At 41.7% G+C, this 25,035-nt stretch overlaps 1 protein-coding gene across 5 annotated transcripts in view; it reads right to left on the reverse strand.

Annotated features, from left to right (window-relative positions):
• The window catches only part of phactr2 (phosphatase and actin regulator 2), a 57,636-nt gene that overhangs the window by 17,504 nt on the left and 15,097 nt on the right, over window positions 1–25,035 (reverse strand). For 2 of the 5 annotated variants that reach the window (XM_033613367.2, XM_033613371.2), the window contains exons 2-6: window positions 6,698–6,883; window positions 5,910–5,984; window positions 4,007–4,147; window positions 2,540–2,788; window positions 207–726 (exon numbers count right to left, since the gene is read on the reverse strand). In XM_033613367.2, coding sequence (XP_033469258.2) covers window positions 207–726; window positions 2,540–2,788; window positions 4,007–4,147; window positions 5,910–5,984; window positions 6,698–6,883 — 1,171 coding nt within the window. Of the gene's footprint in view, window positions 1–206; window positions 727–2,539; window positions 2,789–4,006; window positions 4,148–5,909; window positions 5,985–6,697; window positions 6,884–19,004; window positions 19,216–25,035 lie in introns of those variants that run through there. The other 3 variants (XM_033613369.2, XM_033613368.2, XM_033613372.2) reach the window with 3 other exon arrangements.

Raw genomic sequence — 25,035 nt, forward strand, 5'->3', positions numbered from 1 at the left:
GTGTTAAATCCTGAGATCTGTAGCGCTGTATCCACAAAATGTAAATATTATATGTTATGAAAGATTTATTGTCAGTCATCATTTCAGCACTTATTGTGTGACTGTAGTAAAACTGGTGTGTAGATTTGTGATGTTCTGTAGAAGAATAAAAAAAGACAAACATAAGGTATGTTTCACCAACTCTCACATCCTTACTACATTTTTACCTCGGGCTGTTCTCCCCAGTAGACTCTCCTTCTCCTCTCTTCTTTTCCTCTTCTCCTCCCTCCCCTCCCGTCCTCCCCTTCTCCCCCTCTGTGAAGGAAGTGTCCTCCGTCGCAGTGTTGACATGGGGAGACTGGACAGCGGACTCAGAAGCCTTGTGGGTTTCCTCACCTGCAGCAGAGGCTTTGAGAGCAGATTTAGGCTCCGGAGCAGGTGGAGAAGCAGCCTGAGCTCCCTCTGTCTCACCGCCTGAGGCTTTAGATGAGGCAGACTTGGCGTCTGAGGAAAGGGGTGAGGATTTTAACTCCCCAGGCTGGCTAGGAGTCTCTGCGGGGGCCTTTTGAGATACAGAGGAGGATGTGGGAGGGTTTGATTTCCGGTTGGTCCTTGCATCGGTCTCTGCTGTAGAGTCCTTAGACGCACGAGAGCGAGGGGTGGTGGTGGTGGTGGTGGTGGTGGTGGCGGTGGAGGCAGGGGATGTTTTTGATGTGAGTCCTGTCTTCTTTGGATGGGAGGATTTGGCTGAGGAGACGCAGGAGCAAGAGAAAGAAAAAAATTAGACTTTTTCTTTGCTACAGGTGCTCCAGTTTCCTCCCACAGAGGACACACAGGTTACATAAACAAAACTCTCTCTGTCAGTAGGTGTCAAACTGTTTCTATCTATACATACTATGTGTTATACTGGTATTTAAAACCCAACTCCGATCACTTTTAGGGCATCTTTTTTTGCAATAAGAAAGGGGGTTTTATAAGTATACTGATTAAAAAGGATTCCTTTTGTCTCATGTTAACCCTTTAACTCCCGTATATAAGTTTTTTAGTATGTGTCGTTATGCATGTGTGGTTTTAATCCTGTGTGTCTAACTCTCGCTGTTTTTTATTGCCACTGTGGCAAAACCAATATCACAGGATCACAGTGATTTACAGAGCAGATACATATGCTGTAGCAGAAAAAAACAAACTATAATTTCAAGGGCTTCATCTTCTGATTGTTTTCATCATTTAAAGGGTAAACTATGCAGGATTTCCCTTAAAACAGTGAATAGATCTCCCAATCATCACTGACCCACTGGAAGTCACAGGATTCGCTGTATTTGTCTGCAGAGACTCTGCCTTCTGCCTGCTTTTTCTTACTTTCTCCTTATTTTCCTGTGTTCGACATGTTTTTGGGCGCAGCCCACAGGTGAGGTCTGGGCGTTACAAAAGGTAGCAATCAGGTGCCAGACATCCAATAGGAAGCTATGACAATCGGGGATGCAGTGTGGAAAAAAACGCAAATATAACAGCATAAAATGGCAAGCGGAAAAACCTGGAGTTGGCTTTCACCTTTAGAGTCGGTGGTGATACAGTTTAAAAATCATTACGAGTAATTCCTGCATAGCATACCTTTAATCCATTAAGATTCAAGATTGTTTCGTCTGTATAAACCAGTGATAATATTCCCTAATCTACAGTATGCGTTCCAATGTCCAATGTTCAGTAACACAGCCCTGTATTAGGACATGCTGGCACCCATAATATTTTAGTATTAGAGTAACCACTTCTAATCACATCTTTAATACTGCGATAAATATAGATTAGATAATACTAGATAAGGTAACACTGACTGAAGTGGTCCTTTAAATGTCTGTGAAGTGTCTTTGTGCGCTGGTGAAAACAGCCCGAGGAAAGGAATGTACTTGAAACACGAATGAAACAACTTTTGTCCCGAATCCCCCAGTGACTCAAAATGTAATACACAAAGGGCTTTCAGAAAACAGTGCATGAACATCACATGCAATATCATGGATCTGGGCTCCGTGCTGCTTTGTTTCACCATGCTGTATGTTAAAGAACACACACACGCACGCACACACACATAGGATGAAGGGATGAAGGGTGATGATCATGCCCTAGCATCATGCCATCAATGAAAAACCACATGAGCCTGTCGGAGCTTCTTTTACGAGGGCCATGCTACACTGAACTCAGTCACACTCAGGCTCTTCCCTACACACACACACACAGAGTTGTGCTGGGCGTACAAAGCTGAAACATATTTTCACTTCTGCTTTCTCAGAAATAGATATCATAAACACTTCAATCACTTGACTGAAAATCTCTTCTCATTAATACTTTCAAGAGGGTGAGACAGGGGAACCGTATTTTGCAGCAGCTTGACTTGACTTCAAACACACTGAGGAAGTGCTCATGATGCCATGGTTTACAGGTGCAAACGGCTTTACAGTGCGTCGCCATTCCTGTCAAACAGTGATTCAAGCACATTTTCATGCAAGGGAGTCACGCAGGCAGGAACACTGGCACACTGGCTTCAGTCCCAACCAGCCAAACTTACCAGTCCCGCGACTAGTGGTGTTAGTGCTCCGCGGGTTAGATTTAGCTTGAGTGGAGCTTGAGCCTGTCTTGCCTGTGGTTTTAGCAGTCTTTTTAGTTCCAGAGGCACCGTCCCTGTGCTTCGTTGCGGCTGCAGTGCCACCTGCAGGTTTGGACGAGGCGGGCAGAGTGGCACTTTGCTGTTTTTTAGCTTGAGCGTCTCGAGGTCGCACCTGCTTTGCCCGGGTGACTGGTTTAGTATCGCACCTCTCTGAGCAGATCAGTGGAGGCAGGAAGGTGTTTAGAGGTTAAAAATAGGGATTGAAAGAGATCGAGATTAAGAAGATGCACCTGTGCAAAGAGATGCACAACATGCAGACGAGCTGAGAGATACTGGAAGATAAGAAAGCTGATGATGTTTGATCTGTTAGTCTTGGGCATCAAAATGAATAATGTATACGTCTCAGGATATGACAGATAAAATGCACCCATTAATCTTCCCCATCCTCCACTGTGAAGGCATGTGTGTCCTGTTACTGTATTTGCAGTGTTTGTTGCCTGTGCCTCTCTGATTATTGACAAATGAACAAACAAATGGCTCCGGGTTCAATGCTAACAGGGTTGAGATGAGAACAGCACAACACTTAAGCAGCATCAGACAGGAGAACAGTGGCCTGTCTCCTGAGGGAGAGGGAGAGGGAGAGGGAGGCATTAGGAGATGGCTACTGCCCTGCTCAGACTGTGAATGCCTGCTGCAGGCTCATGTAATGGGAATATCTATTTGAACACATTAGACCCTGCCAGAGATCCCACAGAGGATTTAATGTCAGCCAGAAAGCTGCTGCCGATACAAATGCATCCCACGGCCGAGAGGAAAAAGACTTCAAAGCAACAAACATCTAAAAAAAGCTGCGTATAAAACATCTCTGTTGTCTACTGGACACATAACGACCACCATGGATACAGAATATCTCCATGTTCCAGAAACAAATCTATAAATTTGGAGCATATAACATTTATGTACTTGAGGCGTTAAATATTTTCTATGATTTATGATCAAACTGGAGAGAAAGAGCCTCTTTGTAACTGTTTTCTCCCGTCTTTTGCCCTCTCGTTTTTTCCCCTTAATTCTTCCTTCTGTGTGTAGGTGCAACAGTGTCTCTAATCCACAAACATTGTACCAACATCAATATCTCTGTGGTGTCTTTCACACTGCATAATTACTGCTAATCCAAAGTGTTGCCCCTGGGATAATCCTGCAGGTATTCTCGCAGTAACAATAGCCTCTTCTAATTCTGAAAATGGAAGTTAATCACATTCAAGAACAAGATAAATATCTACATAAAGTGAATTCTCATTAAAGTTTACAACACACAAGCATTAAAGTCTCAACTAGTGCACAGAGCCGAACATTAAAAACACCAAATAGATTTAGATTACAGGTCACAGAATGACAAAAGCTCATCACTGTAACTCATCCAGAAGTTACCTGTTTTCTCCCCAGTGCTGACGGGCCCTGTGGCCTGCTCTTCCTTGACTGTTTCTGGAGACTCTATGTCCACTTTGACCTCCTCTGATGTCACACTAGAGGTGGCGTGGCCGTTCAGATTCTCACTGCTTATTGTTTCATCTAGGAGAGAAAAAAAAAACAGTTCACAGTTTAGCTGAGCCTGTTTTGTAATGATCTTCAGTAACGTTCAGTCGCTCGAAAGCTGAGTCAAACTTTTGAGTTCTGCTTTTGATGGGAACACGCAAATGTAATCACATTTGACAAAGCCGAACTTAAAGTGTGAAGGACAGCGAATAACAGAAAGAAAAATAAATATAGCTGATGAAACATAAAACATTAAAGGAATACTTTGTCCGCAAAATGACTTGACATTTGTATATTGTCTACTCACCATGTGTTACCTTTAATTGGTAAAGAAAATGTGTTTCTCACAGTGAAAGAAGAATCCAAAAAGGCAAACATTCTTTCTTTTTATATTATTTTTATGGCTCTTTTGCATTTATTAGTCAGGACAGGCTGAGCGTGAAAGGGTTATAGAGTGGGAAAGACGTGCAGCAAAGGGCTGTAGGTCGGAATCTAGCCCGCAGCTGCTGCGGCAAGGACGTAGCCTTTGTACACGGGGTGCCCACTCTACCAGGTGACGTACTGAGCTTCTTCATGAATTGAAGTAGTCTGTGTTCACATTTTACAACAGCAAAACTATCCGTTTACAAACTCTTGCACAACTCCTGCAGTATTATCCAAGTCTCATTTGTCCAGTCGAGTGCCCAGTACTTCCCAAACACATGCATTTTCACTAAAACTTTATGATTTAAAAAACGCCAGTACAAACAGTCTTATGCATGGATGAGCAGCATGCCTTGGCACACATGCGTTTGAGTTTATACATACACTCAGGGCTACTTAGAAGGCTGAAACAGATGTTTTGAAATAGGCAGCACGCCTCACAGCAAGAGGTTTCCCGGTTCGAATCCACATGGGGAGGGTGGAACTCCAGGGTGGGGGAGCCGTTCTGTGCAGAGTTTGCATGTTCTCCCTGTGTCACTGTGGGTTTTCTCCGGGTACTCCAGCTTCCTCCCACAGTCCAAAGACATGCAGGTTAATTGGTGACTCTAAATTGCCCGTAGGTGTGAATGTGAGTGTGAATGGTTGTCTGTCTCTATGTGTCAGCCCTGTGATAGTCTGGTGACCTGTCCAGCCCCCCACCTGCGACCCCTAACCGGATAAGCGATTACGGAAAATGAATAAATTAATGTTTTGATATAGTTTTGCTGTTGTTTATTGCAGACCCTGATTACTTCAATGCATCAGGCATGTTTGTCTTTTTTTGATTTTTTGTTCACAGTAGAGACGTGACAAAAATAAACGTTTCTTCACAAAGTCAACATTACAAAGGGTGAGTAACTGATATACAAATGATCATTTTGGGGGTGAGTATTCCTTTAAGGAAGCAGTTAAGATGTTAGATCTCATACACGACCTACTGTAAAGTCTGTAAGTAACTAAAACGTTTTGAGCTGTCATTAAAGCTCCATCATGGGCAAATCAGGATCATTTTCAACGCTGAACGGCAGCATCATTCTTCTGTTTTTTATTCCCAAAATCATAATGTTGTTGCCTGAGATTCATCATTTGACAAATCTGATGGCGTGTGTAGATGCAGTGGCCGGGAGCTCCCTAAAAGTTCACTTCAAGTTTGCTGTTGTTTATGTACTTTGTTCTATTTTACTGTTTTATTCTATTTAATTTAATTTATACATTTTCTGCATTTCATGGTGCAACCCTGCATTGTATAATGGCTATATAACTGAACTATGAGCCTTAAACCTTGGATAAGTGGAAATAAATAAATAGGAACACGTGAATGAATGATGAGACAAACCTTGGTCAGGAATGAGAACTCCTTTCTTGATGAGCTCCTCCCTCGTTTGTCTGGTGGAGATTTTTCTCTCCAGAACTGAAGCATAAATAAAACTGAGGTCAGTGTGTGATTCAACAGGAGAATCTTATTTGGTCTAAATTTATCTGGTGTTCTTGATGCTGCAGTTAATCCACAGAGAATTCCACAAAAGCATTGCTCAATAGCTTCTTTCCTCTTCGTATTGCTAAATCGTTAACACACGTGACAGCGCCACATGTCCAGTCGCAGATGAGGAACTAAGACAAATTTGCTGTCTGGCTGCAACTTTTACTCTGAAACCTCTTGAAAATAGGGCCTTAAGGAATCAATCCGACTTGTTCACAGAGAGATCCGAACACAGCTCAGACAGAATGAGCATGCTCATAGCTGATAGCTGGATCTGAACAATGTCAAATAACAACCGGGTTCAAAAAATCTAAACATGTACATAATGGAGAGAGGATACACCTGGCAGCCATGAAGAAAAAGAGTCTCTGCTTTTCGTATTTACTTCTGTCCCTTTTTATTTCCCAGCCAACACTTCAGGAATAAATCAGTGAGAGCTAAAAACAAACTGTTCGCTCTTTTCCTTTTAAAGCTCCCCTGGGAGCAACACTGCTCCTGTTCACACTTAATGTTCTGCACACACCCAAAATGCAAGCCATGATGTTGCACAAACACGTGATTGAGGACGACACATCATCACTTGCTCATACAATGTAAGTAAAACACACACACACACACACACACGCACACACACGGCGTCCCACCTTTGGAAAGATCCTGAAACTTGTCACTGGTCTTCTTCTTCCTCCACTTCCAGGGTTTGAACAGTTTCCCTAATGACGACAGCTTGCCTCGCTGCTGCCGTGACGCATGGGCATTCTGGGTATTGGTGGCACTGTCCACCACCGCGTCGCAGCTGGCCAGTGATGATGATTTCTCCAACCCATCAACTAGAAAGACACACAAGCAGGAACACAGAACGTCAAAAATCAGAGCAGCATCATGATACAAACATAAGCGAAGGTCTGTCTTGCGATACGTGGAGATATTACACATCAATATTCTAACATGTAGACATGATGTACTCTGGTAACTGCTGATGCTGAGCTTTAAAGGTAAGTTCAGTATTTTTCAACTTGGACACTATTTTCCCATGTTTTGATGTCTAAGTGACTGATAGGGAGCAACAATTTTTGAAATTGGTCCAATATTGAGCGAGAGCCCTGCAGCTGGCAGCAAACAGGCTGCAGCGTGAACACTCGGGAGTTGTTTGCACCTTCAATTTACGTCCACTGAGAGTGCTTGTTTTTGCCACTAACAGGTTCAGATAGTTATTTTGTCTGACAACGTTACAGAAAGGATCCCTACAGAGACAGACCTTTTTTGTTCGAGGGTAAGATCCTTTTTGTTTAACTGGAAACAGCCCTGAAATCATCATCACCAAGCGCACCAGACTCCATTAAATAAACTGTGATTTTAGTGTGTATAAAGCCAGCATATTTTCACAACTTAATGGGTGAATTAAGGGTTTATTTAATCAAACCAGAGCTGGCGGTTGTTGGAACAAAGTTAAGATGACCCAAGACTGTTTTTTGAGTTTTATTTTTTTCCATTTGACTTTGAATGAAGTGTGTTTTACAATGAGAAAATTACAGTTTATTTAAATGAAGTCTGGTGGGATTGGTGATAGCGACTTTGGGGCTGTTTCTGATTAAACAAAATGGATTTTACTCTTTGACACAAAGATCCATCTCTGTAGGGATCATGTCAGATGCTTAACAATCTGAGCCTTCAGTGGCAAAAACAAACACTTTTAGTGAACATAAAATGACAGTGTTGTTGTTCCCATTAGTCCCTTTGACACAAACACATGGGAAAATGAAGTCCAGGTTAAAAACTGCCAAACTTATCCTTTAAATGAGTTCAGAAACACTAGGTCCAGTTTTGTTTTAAGCAAACAAAGCCTCTTTTTCACTTGCTCATACTGCAAAACACTGAGTAGTTTCATTATTACCCCTGTTGTTACATGGAATACAGGACAAAATCACAGGGTAACCCATGACACACAGGATTCCAGATGTTTAATAAGAGAGGGCACAATAAGAAAAGACATTTTCTGCTACACTGAAGTCCAAACGTTTGATAGTGTTTTTTTCTTACAAAATGTCTCTTTGCCCCTTATAATGACTCAACTGATATCAATCTGAGTAAACCCCTCTTTGGTTGTACTGCTCAATGCTCGCAGACGTATGCACTCGCTATATGCTGTGTTTTAAAGAATTAACGTAAGTGAAAGCTAAAATAACAGACTGCAAACTATTGTCATGGATCATACCACCAAGCACAGCTGCATCAATCACTTGTTTCACTCAGCTTTCGACAGCTAAGAAGGAATAATATTTCAAACTCTCTCTGTGCAGTATTTGCAATGTGTGTATGAGTGTGTGTCTTGGCTAGATCCCTGTCCTTCCACAGCTCCTCCTCTTCCTGTTGAAAGATTAGAAGTCCTGTGAACCCTCTGAAAGACTGCAGACAGTGTGCGGATGGTATGTGTGTTTATGTACATGTGCACGTGTGTGTGTGTGTGTGTGTGTGTGTGTGTGTGCGCACCATGCCAGAACCATACAGAGGAAAGAGAGGTGGTGTGTGATTCCTCAGATTCAAGCAGAAGAAGGCTTTTTGTTTTTTCAGCCACTTAACAGCCACTGCTGAATCGCTCATGCCTCCTGACTGCAGAGGGCCCTGCGGGGATCAAAGTTTATCATCTCTGTGTATAAATTTAAAGTTATCCTTCCCTGAATATCATAACTCAGCTCTCAAAATACATCAAATTAATTCCCTTAAAGGAACATCAAAGTTAATTTGGCAGCCAGGAAGTGAAGTCAGGATCTGTGGCTGGTCTGGTCGGTTAGGCAGAGTGTTAACAGCAGGTTAGCAGCTGCGCTTTAATGTCTAGGTGACTTCAAATGACTGGATTGATTCCCTTAAATTAGATTTGTTAAGCCTTACACTCCTGTAACATTGTTAGACTGCAGCAGAATCAGAGGGATCGTCTTTTTTAATCAACACGTTTTTCCATTAGCCAGATTGGCCACAACGCAACTCACACACACACACACACACACACACACACACACACACAAAGGTACAATATGTCCCTACTGAAAACCTGCAGGGGTCCATATTGTGCTGGCCACTGAGACCAAACACCTTGCTGAGACGACTTTTATGATCAACTATGTGTTTAATTTTAATTAATTTAAAGTTACTCCACTGTATCAACATTGAGCAGACCTACAAATGTAGGATTTACAAATTGGATGTCTCATTTTGCACAAACTTAAGGGCTTTTTCTGATGTTCGAATTACTTCTACTGACTGATCAATCAGAAAACCTCTTATCCCTACAATACTGCATGGACTGGCCCCTTATGTCTGCATACATCCTGCATGTGTGTGACTCACGTTAATGTTGGAATAACAACTACAACACTGTCAAGGATGTGATGTGTGTGTGTGTGTGTGTGTGTGTGCGTGTGATTATCTTTCTCTGTGAATGCAGTGTCCCTCTAAGACATGCTGACCTGCCCACTTCTCTTCTACAAACACACACATTCTTATTATCCATGAAAATATCAGAACAAGATGGCAGGAGGAGTTTAATTCATGCACACACACACTAACAACTAAGTGACTCAGTTTTGCTGCTGCTGATGGATAAAGATTAGACAGCAAATATCAACAAAATCTCACACAGGCCAACTGATCTCAGCTCGTGTCCTTCTCAATAACCACTGACAGGAAACATAATAAAGGTTGGTCGAAAGGAAACAGTGCAGCGTTTTCTTAATTCTATTTAGGAGGCTTATGCAGCAACGTGGTCAGCAGAAAAACAGCTGAGAACACACTCAGCAAAGTTGGCCAGATGATCCAGATGTTCAGCACATTCATAAGGATTCATTAGTTAGGTAGCCATTTGCCCAGCAGCACCAATGCCAGTGTTTCTCATCTGGCACATCTGATGGAGCTAATCTGTATCTTTGCCTTCAGCTTAATTGGAAACAATCAATACCCTGTTGATTGTCTGGCTCTCTGGCAGACTGTTGATGCCAGTTACTAGATGTTGTTGTTGGCCATCTGGTGCTCAGTATGCATCAGTGATGGACATGAGCTGAAAGTAATGAGCATAAAGTGCCTCTGACTGCTGCTGCATGGTGATGGCAGATAAATGTATAGATTAAGTTGAGGCTAGAGCAGGGGAGCCAAAACCGGCCCGCCAAAGGGTCTAATCCAGCCTGCTGGATGTCTCTGCACACCTGATATATATTGATGCACTTCATGCACACGTCAGGAGCAAGTCAAACAGTAGCCCCTTTAATACAGCCTGTTCAAGATGGGAATGACGCGACGTTATTCCACTGTGTCGAAAAGGTACAGCTGTAAATGAGAAGAGAGAGTTGTATTGCCTGTGAGCTGGCAGCAGAGGTAGCAGCAGTGCCAAATCAACAACTGTGTACAAGGGACAGCCGTCAGGACGGGACCATCACGGGACAGGTGTGACATTTTGACAAAGCGTTACGTGTGCGACCCACCACCAGAAGATTTAAAAAGCAGCCTGTAGCAGTTAGCAGCTAACTCAAAGAACACCAGCAACTGAAAATGTCTACAGATGGTAAGACAATGAGGTTTTGAGGACTGATGAGCTCCTCACCCTCTAAGCAGAGGACAAAATCAACCACAATACAACAGGAACAGCAAATGACTGCACTGAACTTCAGAACTTATTTTAAGATTCTTTTAATAACTTTTGAATCTCAACATGGTTTAGCGCCAAGTTATAGAGCTGAGCTTGTGACTACCTACGCTCCAAGTCGTGATCTGAGATACTCAAGTCTACAATCACTAGCCGTCCCTAGGTCAAGGCTGGTAACTAGAGCTTTTACCATCAAGGCCCCGAGGCTCTGGAGGTCTCTGTCTGAGGAGATTAGGTTGGCTAGCACCTTACCCGTTCATAAATCATTGCTTAAAACATATTTTTAAAAGGAAAGCTTTCCCTTTTAATGTCTGATTTGTACTTTTGTGATTTGTAACTTTTGTGTTTCATTTCCTTTGTATTGTTTTGTCTTATTTCTATGCACTTTCTGAAGCACTTTGTAACCTTGTTTAGATAAGTGCTATACAAATAAATTTTATTATTATTATCATTATTATTATAATAAAATATTATTATTTCTGTGTTAGGCCATATTTAGTGTTTTGAAAGCACTGCCTAACGTGAATGTTAAGCCTATGTCACACGAGAGACCGAAGTTGTTGTGTTAAAAGTCATGCCAGTCACGCCTCTTTCGCTTCCAGAATGTTTAGCATGCTAACTAAAATCACAAACTGGGGCGACATGATGCTGATGCTGGCTGGTTCTGTGTAAAAAAGCAAAGGTGGCATAATGAGGGGACTTCGTAGTGGCCCTAATGTGCATTCCTTGTGTAAAAAGGGCTAAAGAGTAACCTACTTCATGTACAATGCCGCTTAAAAGGCTTTTCCTAAAAACTATGAATACTTAATGTGGTGATATTAAAAGATATTGAAAACTGTGCAAAATATTGTCCATCAGCAGCTTCGGTACAAAAGAATCTGTCTCAGACTTCTATCTGTAAAACTCCTATAGCTAAGGCACTGCAAAACCTTTTATTTGTTAATGGTTTATGAGACAGGGGATAACTTGCTAACCTGCTTCCTAAATAGCTCCCACTTTAGTGTGATGTGGTGATGCCAGCATTGCTGCACAGGAGTGGGATTGTATGGAAAAATGCACATGTAATGACAGCGAGTGGCAGACTGACTGAATGTGGAAAAAGTGAGACATGCTGTTGAAATCGCACTTATTTTTCTCAAGACACCTCGAGCTGTTCACCATCTGTTTTATAAATGGATGAGCATTTTCAGAATGCACTTCTTTACACTAAAAACAGTGAAAACGTAACGGTGTTGTTGTTATTTAGAGGTTATTATGCAATGGTGTTACAGGTCCGGCCCACTTGAGATGAACTAAAAGAAGTTTGACACCCCTGTTTTAAAGCATTTGGTGGTTTGTTGTAGAGTTATGTTATCAAGAAGCAGAAGTCTCACCAGCCTAAAATATAACGTGGGGCTCCAATTCTAAAAAGCAACAGAATGGAAACCACTGCAGCATGTTCCTTTTGTTAAAGCATGTATTATAAAATCACAGCAGGGCACACAACTATCCAGGTATGATTGGTCTCCACAGGATTTAGCTCACCTTATGACTCCGACTGTTGAGGGATGAAGCAAAACAACATAATACACAACAGGGCAGCAATTAGAAGCACAAAAACCAAGAGTGAAGACATGGAAAAGTGCAGAGCAGAGCCCAGCACATGCTCTCCCCAGACACCAATTTAATTCTCTCTCTCTCGCACACACATACACATCCACACACACACACTCATTTCCTGTTCCTGTGTTGATATCAAATCGCAACAATAGGTGCATTTCAGCGGCCGCTTTGTGCAGCTAATGATGGGAAAATCAGTAACGGCGATTATCATCACCATTAGCCCAACTATTAAACCTCGAGTGGGAACCAAATAGGGACAATGAACGGACCTATTACTCGCAGAGAAGTTTGGATGAAGAGAAAGAGAAACGGTGGAGAGGAGTGAAAGAAAGATCACTGTTGACTTTGGAGAATAGAGAAAATGAAATAGGAAGAAAAAGAGAAACAGTCAGTTCGTCAGTCCTTTGAGGACCATAGGTGGTTTACATCAGGAAATATTCATCATCAGACACCTGCTTTGGCTCTTTCTGAACAAATCCTTATATTGGTTATTGTAGCTGTTTAAACCAAACCAGACAGATGACACTTTTGTGCCATTTTTGTCCTCACTTTTAGGTACAAATTTATTATACAGGAAGAAAAAAGTACTTGAAGGGAAGATTTGAGACCGATACAGGTCATGAAGCAATACAGGAAATGGATATTTTCAGAAGCTTACATACCTATGACACACATGCCCTTAGCAGTGTGTTTCTTTTCAAAAAGATCTCACAGAAAAGCAACTTGACACTCAGTCATGCCATAAAAATAATGCCCATTTATGAACTCTTGACTATATTAAAAAATTAGGCAACATTTGTTTCAGCTTTTAAATGACATATTCAGACAGATCAAAATGGAAGAAATAAGCAATAAATATCAGAATCACTATATGAATGTGAAGTCAATCACATCCTCGGCCCTATTGTGCATCTTTTAAAAAATATATGCCAAAAATTAGTTAGCTAGCTAGTGGGAGTGAGCTACTGCCCCAAGCGAAGGAGTCTAAGGATCTCAGGGTGAGAGTAGAATGGAGCGTGAGATGGTTTGGCGGCTTGACACAGCATCTGCAGTGATGCAGGCGCTTTGCCAGACCATCGTGGTGAAGAGGGAGCTGAGCCGGAATACGAAGCTTTTGATTTACTGGTCCATCTACGTCCCAACCCTCACCTATGAGCTCTGGGTAGTGACTGAAAGAATGAGGTCACGGATACAAGTGGTCGAAATGAGTTTCCTCCGAAGGGAGGTTGGGTTCAGCCTTGGAGATAAGGTAAGGAGCTTGGACATCTGGAGGGAGCTTGGAGTAGAGCTGCTGCTCCTTTGCATCAAAAGGGGTCAGTTGAGGTAGTTTGGGCATCTGATCTTAGAAGTGTCCCAGGCACGTACAACTGGTAGGAGCCATGGGGCAGACCCAGAACATGCAGGAGGGATTACATATCTTGTCTGGCCTGGGAACGCCTCAGGATCCCCCAGGAGGAGCTGGAAAGAGTTGCTGGGGAGAAGGGCGTCTGGAATACTTTGCTCAGCCTACTGCCCCCACGACCCAACCTCAGATAAGTGGTTGAAAATGGATGGATAGATAGGTAGCAACAGAATGCTACATCAGTGTGTCTTCGTTTGCCCAAAATACAGTGGTTACGGGCTGCGGCCTATGATAAGTGGTATCTGTGGCAGCTCCAGATTATACACAAGCGGACTGCTTCAGCAACTACCGTTTCATGGAGGATAGGATGGACTTTGTCTCTCTGTCTCTCCCTGATGGGTACTACTATTCTGTCACTGTTACACTGCCATGCCTCACTGTTAATGGCACGCCCACTACACAACGATCAAATCAAATTCCTCCCAAAGTTATTTCCCGCCTGCCTCCCATTTCATTCAGAAATATGTCACCATACTAGAGCTACATACTCCCAAAATGCTGTTTCATCTGGACTTAGTCACTTCTGAAGAAAATGAATCAAGCGGCATACCTTATCTTATCAACTGTTAATATGAATAAGTTCAATAATCATCTATTTATCTGTGAATCTGCACAGCCACAGAGCCTTAAACTACAATCCCACATAAGCTTGCATTCATTCACTTCATTCTGATGTGATGGAGGGGTGTTGCTGTTTTCAAATCTTTGGGAAACACTACTCTAGACCCTCCCAGGAAGAACGACAGCATTAGCTGTTTCAGAAAGTCCCCCAGAATGACTGGTGTACATTCAAGTGACAAAGTAATCATGACAGCAGCAAAGGAGGAAGTCAGGTGACCTTATTGTGAAGCAAGGAGGTCAGAGTAAGGTCGAGGTAGATGGATGTATCACAAACATCAGACTCTAACATAAAAGACTGCACTTTGTTTCCTGCCTCTTACAGTCAACGCTTTCTTTTTAGCATGACCACGATCGTCCCCTAACCTCAGCCAGGTGTTAAGTACTGTAACCACGATGATAGATGTCCCCTAACGTCAACAAAATACTTATCTTAACCCAAACCATGATGTTTCCCGTCCTCTAGCAAATTCATGTTTGTGCCTAAGCCTTAACCACAGCAAGCCCACTGCTCCCTTCACAGCCTGATATAAATATAAAAATCAATGTTCAGCAACAAAAGGAAGTGACAGCGTGAGTCGCTATCAGTCAGACAGCTAAAGACAACACAAAGCCAAGGAGGGACAAACCTGTAGTGTACAATATGTCAAATGAAAGTACACATACTGTAAACTGCACGTCCTCATCGATGTGGCGACAAGAAAAGATGATTCAAGGCTTCACTTTATTAATACAATGATAAGTAGTATGATGTTCAGACAGAACTTAAAATGTATTCATTACACACAAGCACTTTTGCAGTTTTACCGCAATCCTGAGCTTCAGGCAGGACAGACCGGTCCAAGAAAAACAGAATAATACTGACTAGAGCTTTTTAATCAAAGCAATGTGACTCCGATCCACCTCAGGTTAACACAGGGATGTTATTGCACATTACAACTGCTGACTCCACTCCATGATTCCACACTGGATTTTACACCGAGGCGTTTTATTTTGAAACGGATGACTCGCAATGTCATGCTCGAAGGGTGAGTCAGGATTTGGATACATAGCAGCTGTGGAAATGAGTGGGATCATCAGAAACACAACTTGAGGCACGGCAGACATCTCAGCGAAATACTCACACACACGGGGTTTGCTTGGTGAACTTTTTTTTACGCTAAATCAGCTAGATAAATGTAAATGCAATGTTAGGGTTAAAGTGGCAATGACAAAGCCAGCCTGTTTTTTCGGACGTTATGGCAGGAACATGTGTTGAGGAGGAGGGGAAAGGGAGAGGCTTCCTTCCTTCGCTGCAAGTCACCGGGGAGGGAGGAACCAGACGTCACGAACAGAGGAAGAGGGATGGAGGGGTTAGACAAAAGAGAGGAGAAGCAGAGAGGTGGAAACTGAGGTGGGGCGAAAGAAAATGTGGAAAAGAGGAGGGCAGAGATGGGGAAGGAAAGACGAAGAAAATAAGGCAGAAAGAAGTGTTGGATGAGAGCGGGGGGAGGGAGGGGTGACACTGGGCATTAGCTGAAGTTTTAACACTTGGGTCATTTCTTCCAAATCTTGCTCCAATGTAGGCCAGAGAAGCACAGCACTGTTTAACTCATGATACTCACAGGACGTACTGTAGCAGCTTGGACTAAGTCAGGAGTTACAAAAAGAAATCAAACAGGAAACAGCAGCTTTGCAGTGTTTTAACGCACAGTCATAACTCATTAAGGCTCAGACGATATCAGCTTTATGTTAATGATCTTTCAATAAGACCCTGACAGACTCACTTCCCACTCCTGCTCTAAGTACCATAGATTCAGCATTTGCAGCACAACACAGCATCATAATGCAGCCCATAATGCAGACAAGCATATATACATCATTGTTATAGCCTCAGGTTCCTATGCATGTTAAGTGTGCTACATAACAGTCTGGGTTTTACTTTAAATGCTGACAGCGTCATAAAAAAGGTCCAGTTTTGTTTTCATCCGGCGTCCCTTCCTGTGCCTCGCTGCCTTAAAGCGCTCCCATAAAAAAGTGAACAAATGTGAAATGTTTAGTTCTATGGCTCGTGGAGAAACAGAGGACTACAGATGGCGAGACAAAAAAATTTGTAAGTGTGGAGGTACAGCACGTTCTCACACCCTCCTGTGCTACTGTGGTGTCATATTTTATCTTTTAAGGCTGTTATGCGAGTGAAAAAGCTCATGATGCATCCATGCTTTCGTTTTGTTCAGTAGCTGGTACATTCAGTTACAAGCTTGACCACTATCTGGCAACTGTATCCATCTGTCTTAACACAAAGCAACAGTCTGATAACTTAAATACAGGCAGAAATGGGCTAATTTCTTTGGTATTCCAAATTCCTAATCTTCGAAACCTAAGCCGACAAGTAAAATCTCACAGTAAGAGCCACTTAGTAGCTGCTAAGGAACGTTCAGTGCTCTGACACAATCCTCCTCTGCAGGTGGAGTCATGGATGTGACAACCTGGCAACTCCATTTGCTGGGGAGGACTGTGATACAATCAAGATACCTGATCACGTCTCAACCCACCTGGACACGTTTGGGAGATTTTGGACTGCACTCTCTACTTTCATCATCAACACCAAATGAGGGAGAGTGTTTTGGAAGAATCTTGTTCATCCCCCAGAGATCTGGAGAATCTAAGCTGAGGAGTATTGAAAATAACACTTTTTTTTTTTTTTTTAATTTGTCAACAACCTCTAGACTGTGGTTGTTCCCCTAAAGCAGCGGCTCACAGTTATATGCTGCATATCGAATTGTTTGTTTTCCATTGCATCAGGCAGCAAACTGCAGTCGACTGCATTCACTTTCATACTGCAGGTGTTAAACAGCCCTTGACAGTGTGAATCAAACCTGCATGACGGTCACGGGAACTGAGATTAAGAACAGATTAAAACGGACATGATAGTTTTTCATATTGTTTTGCACTGTTGGAGTGTTACGTAAGATATCTATTCAACTGAGACAACCTGACCTGAATCAATGAATCTGGAGCGGACAGAATCAAGCCTGGTCGATTTATCGATTTATCAGTGAACGGAAAAATAATTGGCGACTATTTTGATAGCAATTTCATTTATATTTCAAGCAAAATTGCAAAACATTTGATGGTGTGGGTGAGGGTTTGCTGCTTGTCTTTCTCTCAGGTGATAATGAACTGAATTTCTTAATGTAACCTGTGGACTCTAGTGTTGTCTGTGTTGTGTTGATATAAAGAGGCCCAAACCGTCAATATCTTTGGCGATATCCGTTTAATCCTGACAACTCTGACAGCAAGAGGTAAAAAACGAAATCATCCGTCAGTTACAACCACATAACTCAAGCCAAGTGACAGAAGAATATGCTAGCATACTATACAGTAAGTTTAGGCTGAAAAATGAACTGATAAACAGCCTAAGAGCGCTAAAACACGGAAATTAAAATGCGAGCAATGTCTCTTACTTCTCCCATGGAGTACAACAGCAAAGGGGTGAGGTAAGGCGGGAGACACCCCTTTGTAGGTGGGGTGCCCCCAAAGGTGAACGTAGGGGTACAGAAGTATCAAACAATCCACATATTGGCTATGGAGGCCTAAGTGTGTCAGGTAATACCAAGTAAAACTAATTTTGTGTAATTATAATATGACAGATGTACATTTGACTTTGTTACACTTATTAATGCTGTATAATTGACTGTGTTACATTTAGGTTTTGGTCTTTTGCTTGAAAAGAACAAGACATGTAAAGATTGTAAAATAAAATTGTGATTTTTCACATTTTAAAAGGCCAAATAATTGAAAGAAATAATTGGCAGAATATTCGCTAAGGGAAACAATCATCTATCAGAGCCCTAGATTTATCTTTTCTGTAATTCTTCAAGCAAAAATGCTCAAAAAACAATACATTCTCTATTTTACATCACTGTAAACAGAATATTTTGGTGTTTAGCAGTGTTGACTGGTCGATTTGATAGCAGCATCTTGGATTCTGGGAGGCTGTGATGGGTATGTTATAGACCAAACCTGCAATCAGATCATGGATGATGAAGACAATCTTAAAGGGAGCTCCAGCACCTCTACCACTCGACAAATCAAAACCTTGATCTTTGCAACTGTCAAACTCGAACTTTAAAGACAGGAAATGTCCTATGCACACTTGTTGACACTGACATCATGCTGTCTTGGTTAACAGGGTCCTGCCTGTGAATTAAATGCACTCAGATTGCACAGAGCTGCAGGCTTCAGATCAGGTCTCTGGTAAGAAAACACACTAAGCTGTTGGTCTGGACTCATGTCAAACTGGTTGCTAAATACATAAACTCCCATCAGCTAAACAGTGCACTTCATTACCCAGCAGCTACAATGCAACCCTTTGGTTACACAACACATCCTCTCACACTGCAGCAGCTTTAACACTATTTCACCAGTTTGGTGTTGCACAGTTGGGTAACCAGAGATAAATTTAGAAACACTGGGTATTAATGTAAATGAGTTTGAATTAATTTAACTAACATGTGAGCTAACTTCCTATTAGCACGAGACCACTTAGCGCTTTGTTTGTGCGGAGCTGTGAGGAAGTGGATGATCCGGTGAAATGTGAAGAAGACAGAAAGCAGAAATGAGCAGACATGCTGAAGAAAGATAGCGGAATAGTGTGTGTCAGAGACAGAGGAGGGAGGCACGTACACACACATGTACACACACACACACTCACCGCTCGCAGGCTGAGACACGGCGGACACAGCAGTCTGACCCATATTCAGCTTCTCCGGGTCGGACCGAGCCCCCCAACAACAGCACCCCGCGATCACGGCCTCTTATCGCCACATAAATCCCCTCCGCAGCCGCCGAGTGAGTTCATTACACACACAAAAGTTTCAGACCGTGATGACTGGGTGGCTGGAAACTTGGTTCACTAACTGACTGAGTCGCTACTACGTCGTAACTTCCCCTCCCACCTCCCTCCTCCTCCTCCTCCTCCTGTGAGCAACTGAAGAATGCCTCTCATTCCTCCATGCTGCAGATTAGAGGCGCTGCTGGGGTCAAAGGTGAAGAGGTCCGACACCTTCAGCTACTACTATACACTTAGTCAATGTAACTCAAAAATGGGCCCAACCTGCATCATATATTAAAAGCATACTGTCATGGATGGATGGATTTAGTGGAAAATTGTGAATTACAGGTCAAAAGCAACATATTTGGTGTCTTTTCGCAAGGGCAAATCTTGTCAATAAAACACTTTCTAAGAAGATATTCTGATTTATTATACATGTATTTGGGGTACTGCTACCCGACAACCAATATTTTTGCCAGATTTTCCACTTTGTGGCACACTGCTCCCATGGGTGTATCAGCATCTAAACTGGGAATAAACTCCTTATATTAGTATCTATAACGCCGTCATTCATTGTAAGTTTGAGCATTATGTAGGGGATTGTAGTGCAGGGGAGGTGAAGGGTTGGGTTGTCTGTTAGCAGCCTTTATTCTGCTCTATTCACATATTCTATCAGCATCTTAACTCTTATTGTCATCTTGTTTTTTTCATTCACTTCAAACAATTTATTCAAATCTAAATAAATTGCAAAAGCAATATGAGACGTTGTGTCTCATGATGATGTGCCAGAAAAAGACATCGTGTACATCTCAGATGGGGTGGGATAGGAAACACAAATGATGCAATAGTGGAAATTTGTATTTGTTACGGTCGAAGACATGAAATGAAATCGGTGGTGATCGTGTTTTACGGGTCCAGTCCGTGGACCCAGTTTGGTGTTATGAAAAACTTTTAACTCTAGATGATATTTCAACATAATAACCCCTCCCAAGTGGCAGCTTAGTCACAGATCCTTCTATGGCACCAACGGTTATATCCAAAGAATTAAAAAGCCAAGGCATGTTTCAAGTTTGGTCTCTCAGTCTGAGTGTTGATATGCATCATGGTTCTCATGGACGAACACATTTATATGTACAAAGGATTGAATGGAAAATATACTTTATAATCCAGTTTTACTGACTTTGTTTGGATTCAAAAAAAGGTCATTTTGGGGTAAGTGTACCGCCTAATTGCACACATACATTCAGAACAGGTCATATCTGATGATTATATGTGAAAAAACATCCTAAAAACTAATGTTTAGATGACCCCAAAGTTTGAGCCCTGAATTTACCTTGATCCACTGAGGATACAATGATATACTTTTTATATGTTATTTGGATGTCCCAAGAGATCACAAAAAAGCTTCAATGATTACTATTGCAGTTTTCCCTGGGTCAAACCACAGACTAACTGGACTAACTGGCTTGTACGCAGTGATGGAGGAAGTATTTTGATCTTGTAATAAAGTAAAAGTACACGTACAACAATGTAAAAGTACCCCACTGCAAGCACAAGTCCTGCATTCACAATTCAAAGAAGTATTCATGTATTTTATTTCAGTATTCAAATTAAAGGAATCCACTACAAGTAAAAGTCCTGCTTTCAAAATAAGTTTTGCAAAGTCACTAAAGGCCTAGGGAGGAAGATTTGGTGGTATCTTAATCAATCAGTCAATCAAACTGTATTTATGTAGCACTTTTGTGTGGCTGGGAGTAAGTACATGTTTGCGAGTGTGCTTACAGTCTGTGGTGCAGACCTGCACATGTGTGGATATCACAGAGACCCACAAATAGACTTCACTAACTCCTGACCCTTTGAAGCAGGGTGCGATAAGAAGGGATGGTGGGATGATGGCTGTTAAGGTATAAAGTATGAAGTAATGCCGAAACAATTCATTACTTTTTGGATTGATCGTTTTATAAAATTGCAGTATAAGGTCAAAATGCTCATCAAAGATTCTTAAAGCCCAAGGTGATGCAATCATATGGCTTGTATCAAAAGATATTTAGTCAATTATTATATAAAACCAATGCAGGCATGGCTGATTAGTCTCTAATGAAAATAGTTACTGCAAATTAATTTTCTGTCAATCAACATTTTTTTGTATATTCCCAAGTCATCTCTTTCATTCAGTGTTAGCTTTTCTTAACTTTCTATTTTATTTTTCTCTTTATAAACTCTATTTATATGTGACTTTTTATATTACATTGAATTACTTATATTTCCCCAAAGCCTTTTTATGTCTAGTGTAAAAAGAGGAAAAAATAAATTAAGACAAACTTCATTTGATTTGGTTTTTAGTGTCGCTGTGTGGAAAGACAATGATCAATATTAATCATTTAAAGACATCTGCAGGATTAATCTTGAGAAGTGACAAACCCCAGCGTGGCACGATAAATTAAGCCCAGAGTCCATGAAGAATAACTTAGCTCAGGAACTGTGGACAGTTTCTGCGGCTCCAGAGGAGGGTCAGTATGAGCTCCACAGGGGAGGCGATTTATTTTGAAAAATGGCAGAGGAGTGAACCCTGAATCCATCTTCCAGCAGGTCAACAGGGAGCAAAGGCAGAAATCTGTCAAGGTTTGTGAGTGCGGCCTTTAAATCCTCTGATGGCAGCACAGAGAAATAATATCTGTTTAATGTTAGACTCATGAGCTCTCAGCACTTCTCACTGACGACTGTGGAGCACCGAGCCAAACACTCCTGCCCCAGATCAACTCTTAGTGTGGGAGTCAAGTAGTGTGTGTATTTGTGTGTGTGAGAGGGAGACACAGCGAGAGAGAGAGAGAGAGAGAGAGCTCTATCTGTTGTCACCGTCAACCAAGTGTCAGTTGATGCCTTTCAGAGCCTAGCTTGACAGAATTGGGTGGTCACGCCGCAGTCAGTGCACAAACACACACCACACACACCAAGTGTGACATTACCAAATCAAACTTGCCTGATCTGGAAGTGAAATGACTTCCTATTAAGGACAAGACTGCCACCTAGTGTTTACAACACAACTCAAACCACTACATTGCTCATTAAGTAACTCATGTTCATGTCTCCATGTCGCTGCTGTACACCCCTCCTCTTCTCCCCCTAATCATTAAAGCATGAGAAGCCACAAACAGTGTTGGTGTGTATATTATCACACAAGAGTTCACATTCTTGCCAAGGATCAGTGCAATGGGAAAGCCAGCAGCAAACTCTAAACAAAACAAATCTGGCAAATTCACACACGTCAAATAAGGCAATCAAAATACAGCAGTGCATTTGGCTCCTGCAGCAGTGTGTGTGCAGCCTCGTTCAGCACCTCTTAATACAGTCAACACACATCTGCAATCAGTCAACAACATCATATGATTGGCTGCATTTTTTTACATGGACTTTGAGTGTGGCTGATTCAAATCTTATCATCCCAGTGTGACTCACAGGATCTTACATCTGACACATGTTCTTGATATCTGACAGCAGTCTGAGGGACTCTGCAAAGACTCCAAATCCACTTCTGTTTGTAGCATGCAATAACACACATTCACACCTTGGGGCTGCCGTGATGACCGCAGCCTTAGGGGATTGCCGTTAGCGACTAAGATGGAAGTGGATAATTGAGACAGGAAGGAAGTCAGTGAAGAGGTGGGAGGATAAAGACAGGACAGGAGGATGGGAGTACTTAGTAAAGGTAACAGAGGAAAGTGACTGTGTTAGTATTGACTGGGAGTTAATGTCATTAACTCTGATGTATCAGCGACGCAAGCTGAATTTGTAGGAGGCTACATGTGTGTTAAAGGACAGTGGGAAAGGCTGTGGTGTTGAAATTCAGGTTTGACAGGGTGAGAAATCATTTTGTCTGTCATGACATCAAAATGTTAAATTCTGAGGGTGATCAGTCTTTTGTATATTTGTGTGATGATGATGATCATCATCATCAATGATTAATAGATGATTGAGCTGTCTGCTCTAAAGTTTAATGCTATGCTTTTGTTGATGTATTAGTTTTACATCAGCTTCTGTGGTGGGTGTTGCATGTGTTTTACATATTTTTATTATATGTTTTTATGTTTTATGTTAAAGTCTCTGGGTGTTTTGTATTTTACCTGGCTGTAGGACAAATTTCAACCTTGGGGTTGCACATTACAGCTCATACTCCATCTGCCTCAAAGCACACAGTTTTCTTCTGTAATGATTATAATGCACCACCTGATCACGAGCCCACTTGATTATTACACGTATTGACAGAGACCTTAGACCTATGGCAACACTACATGACCTGACCCCGTTGGACTGAATATAACTTGGACCAAGCCATTACTCCAGTGTACCCCGAGCCCAAAATAATGTACAAAATTGTTTTCAAGAAGAATCCCACTAGTTATTAGACTCTTATTTTCCATGCAGTCAGCATGCATGGTGTCAGGGGCCCCGCTGGCCTTCACCTGCAAAATGTCACTCAAATTAATAAATACTCACCAGAAAGAGACTCAAAATGAAAACAGAGAGTTGCAAAGGAACTGCAGAGACACAAAATAACTACAAAAAGTGACAGAACAAGCACAAAGAGACACAAAATGACCCAAAATACACAAAATGACCTCAAATAGACACAAAATGACTATAGAAGGGCACGAAACAACCCAAAAAAGACACAAAATGACCACAAAGAGACACAAAACAACCCAAAAAATGACACAAAATGACCCCAAAGAGACATAAAACAACTATATAGAGACACAAAACAACCCAAAAAGGCACAAAATGATCCCAAAGAGACAGAAAACAACCCAAAAAGACACAATGACCTCAATGGACCACAAAACAACTACAACAAGACACAAAACAACTCCAAAAAGACACAAAATGACCCCAAAAAGGCACAAATTGAAGCCAAAGAGACACAAGGAAAAAAAAAACAAAAAAGACACAATGACCCCAAAGAGACATAAAACAACTACAATGAGACACAAAACAACCTGAAAAAAATGACACAAAATGACCCCAAAGAGACATAAAACAACTATATAGAGACACAAAATGACCCCAAAAAGGCACAAAACAATCCAAAAGACACAATAACCCCAAAGGAACACAAAACAACTACAATGAGACACAAAATAACCCCAAAAAGACACAAAATAACCCCAAAGAGATACAAAACAAACCAAAAAAGACACAATAACCCCAGAGGGACACAAAACAACTACAAAGGGACACAAGACAACCTAGAAAGGCACGAGATAACCCTAAAAAGACACATTATGACCCCAAAGAGACACAAAATAACTACAAAGACACAAAATCACAAAAAGATGCATAATAACTACAAAAGAAGACAAAACAGCAACGGAAAAAAATACAAAACACCGCAAAGTCTGTGTTTCTTGCTGCTACATAGGGGAGGTGGTGGAGCCTTTTGCATATTTATGCCCAGGGGCCCATTGTCTCCTAATCTGTCCATGGCACTCAGTATTCCTTGTATTTACTGTATTCACTTTAAGATATTGACCTGATGACCAAAGGTCCATGTGTACATGTGTGAAAGAGATGGGCAGACAGAGAGAGGTGATGAAAGTCAAAGCTCATCAACAGAAAACCCAAAGATGGAGATAATGTGTTTGATCTTGAATGTATCCTTTCTTTGGGAACTTCTTCTAGTCACAAACTCACTATTGACCCTTTTGGCTTCTACTGCTTCAACTCTTTAATCCTCTGTGTCAATTACCGATCAAACGAATGCAAGGAAAAGCTCCCTCTGGAGGGAGTTTGGATCAATGCGATGCTTTTACTGTAAATCTTTGCAAGAATACAATATCCAGAAGGGAGATCTTTTGGGACAAACTCAAAGTCAAAAGGACAGTGCGGGAATCGGCATGTCCAAGTGACACTTTTC

Source organism: Epinephelus lanceolatus, chromosome 17 (assembly GCF_041903045.1).
Source record: "Epinephelus lanceolatus isolate andai-2023 chromosome 17, ASM4190304v1, whole genome shotgun sequence".
Taxonomy (NCBI): domain Eukaryota; kingdom Metazoa; phylum Chordata; class Actinopteri; order Perciformes; family Serranidae; genus Epinephelus; species Epinephelus lanceolatus.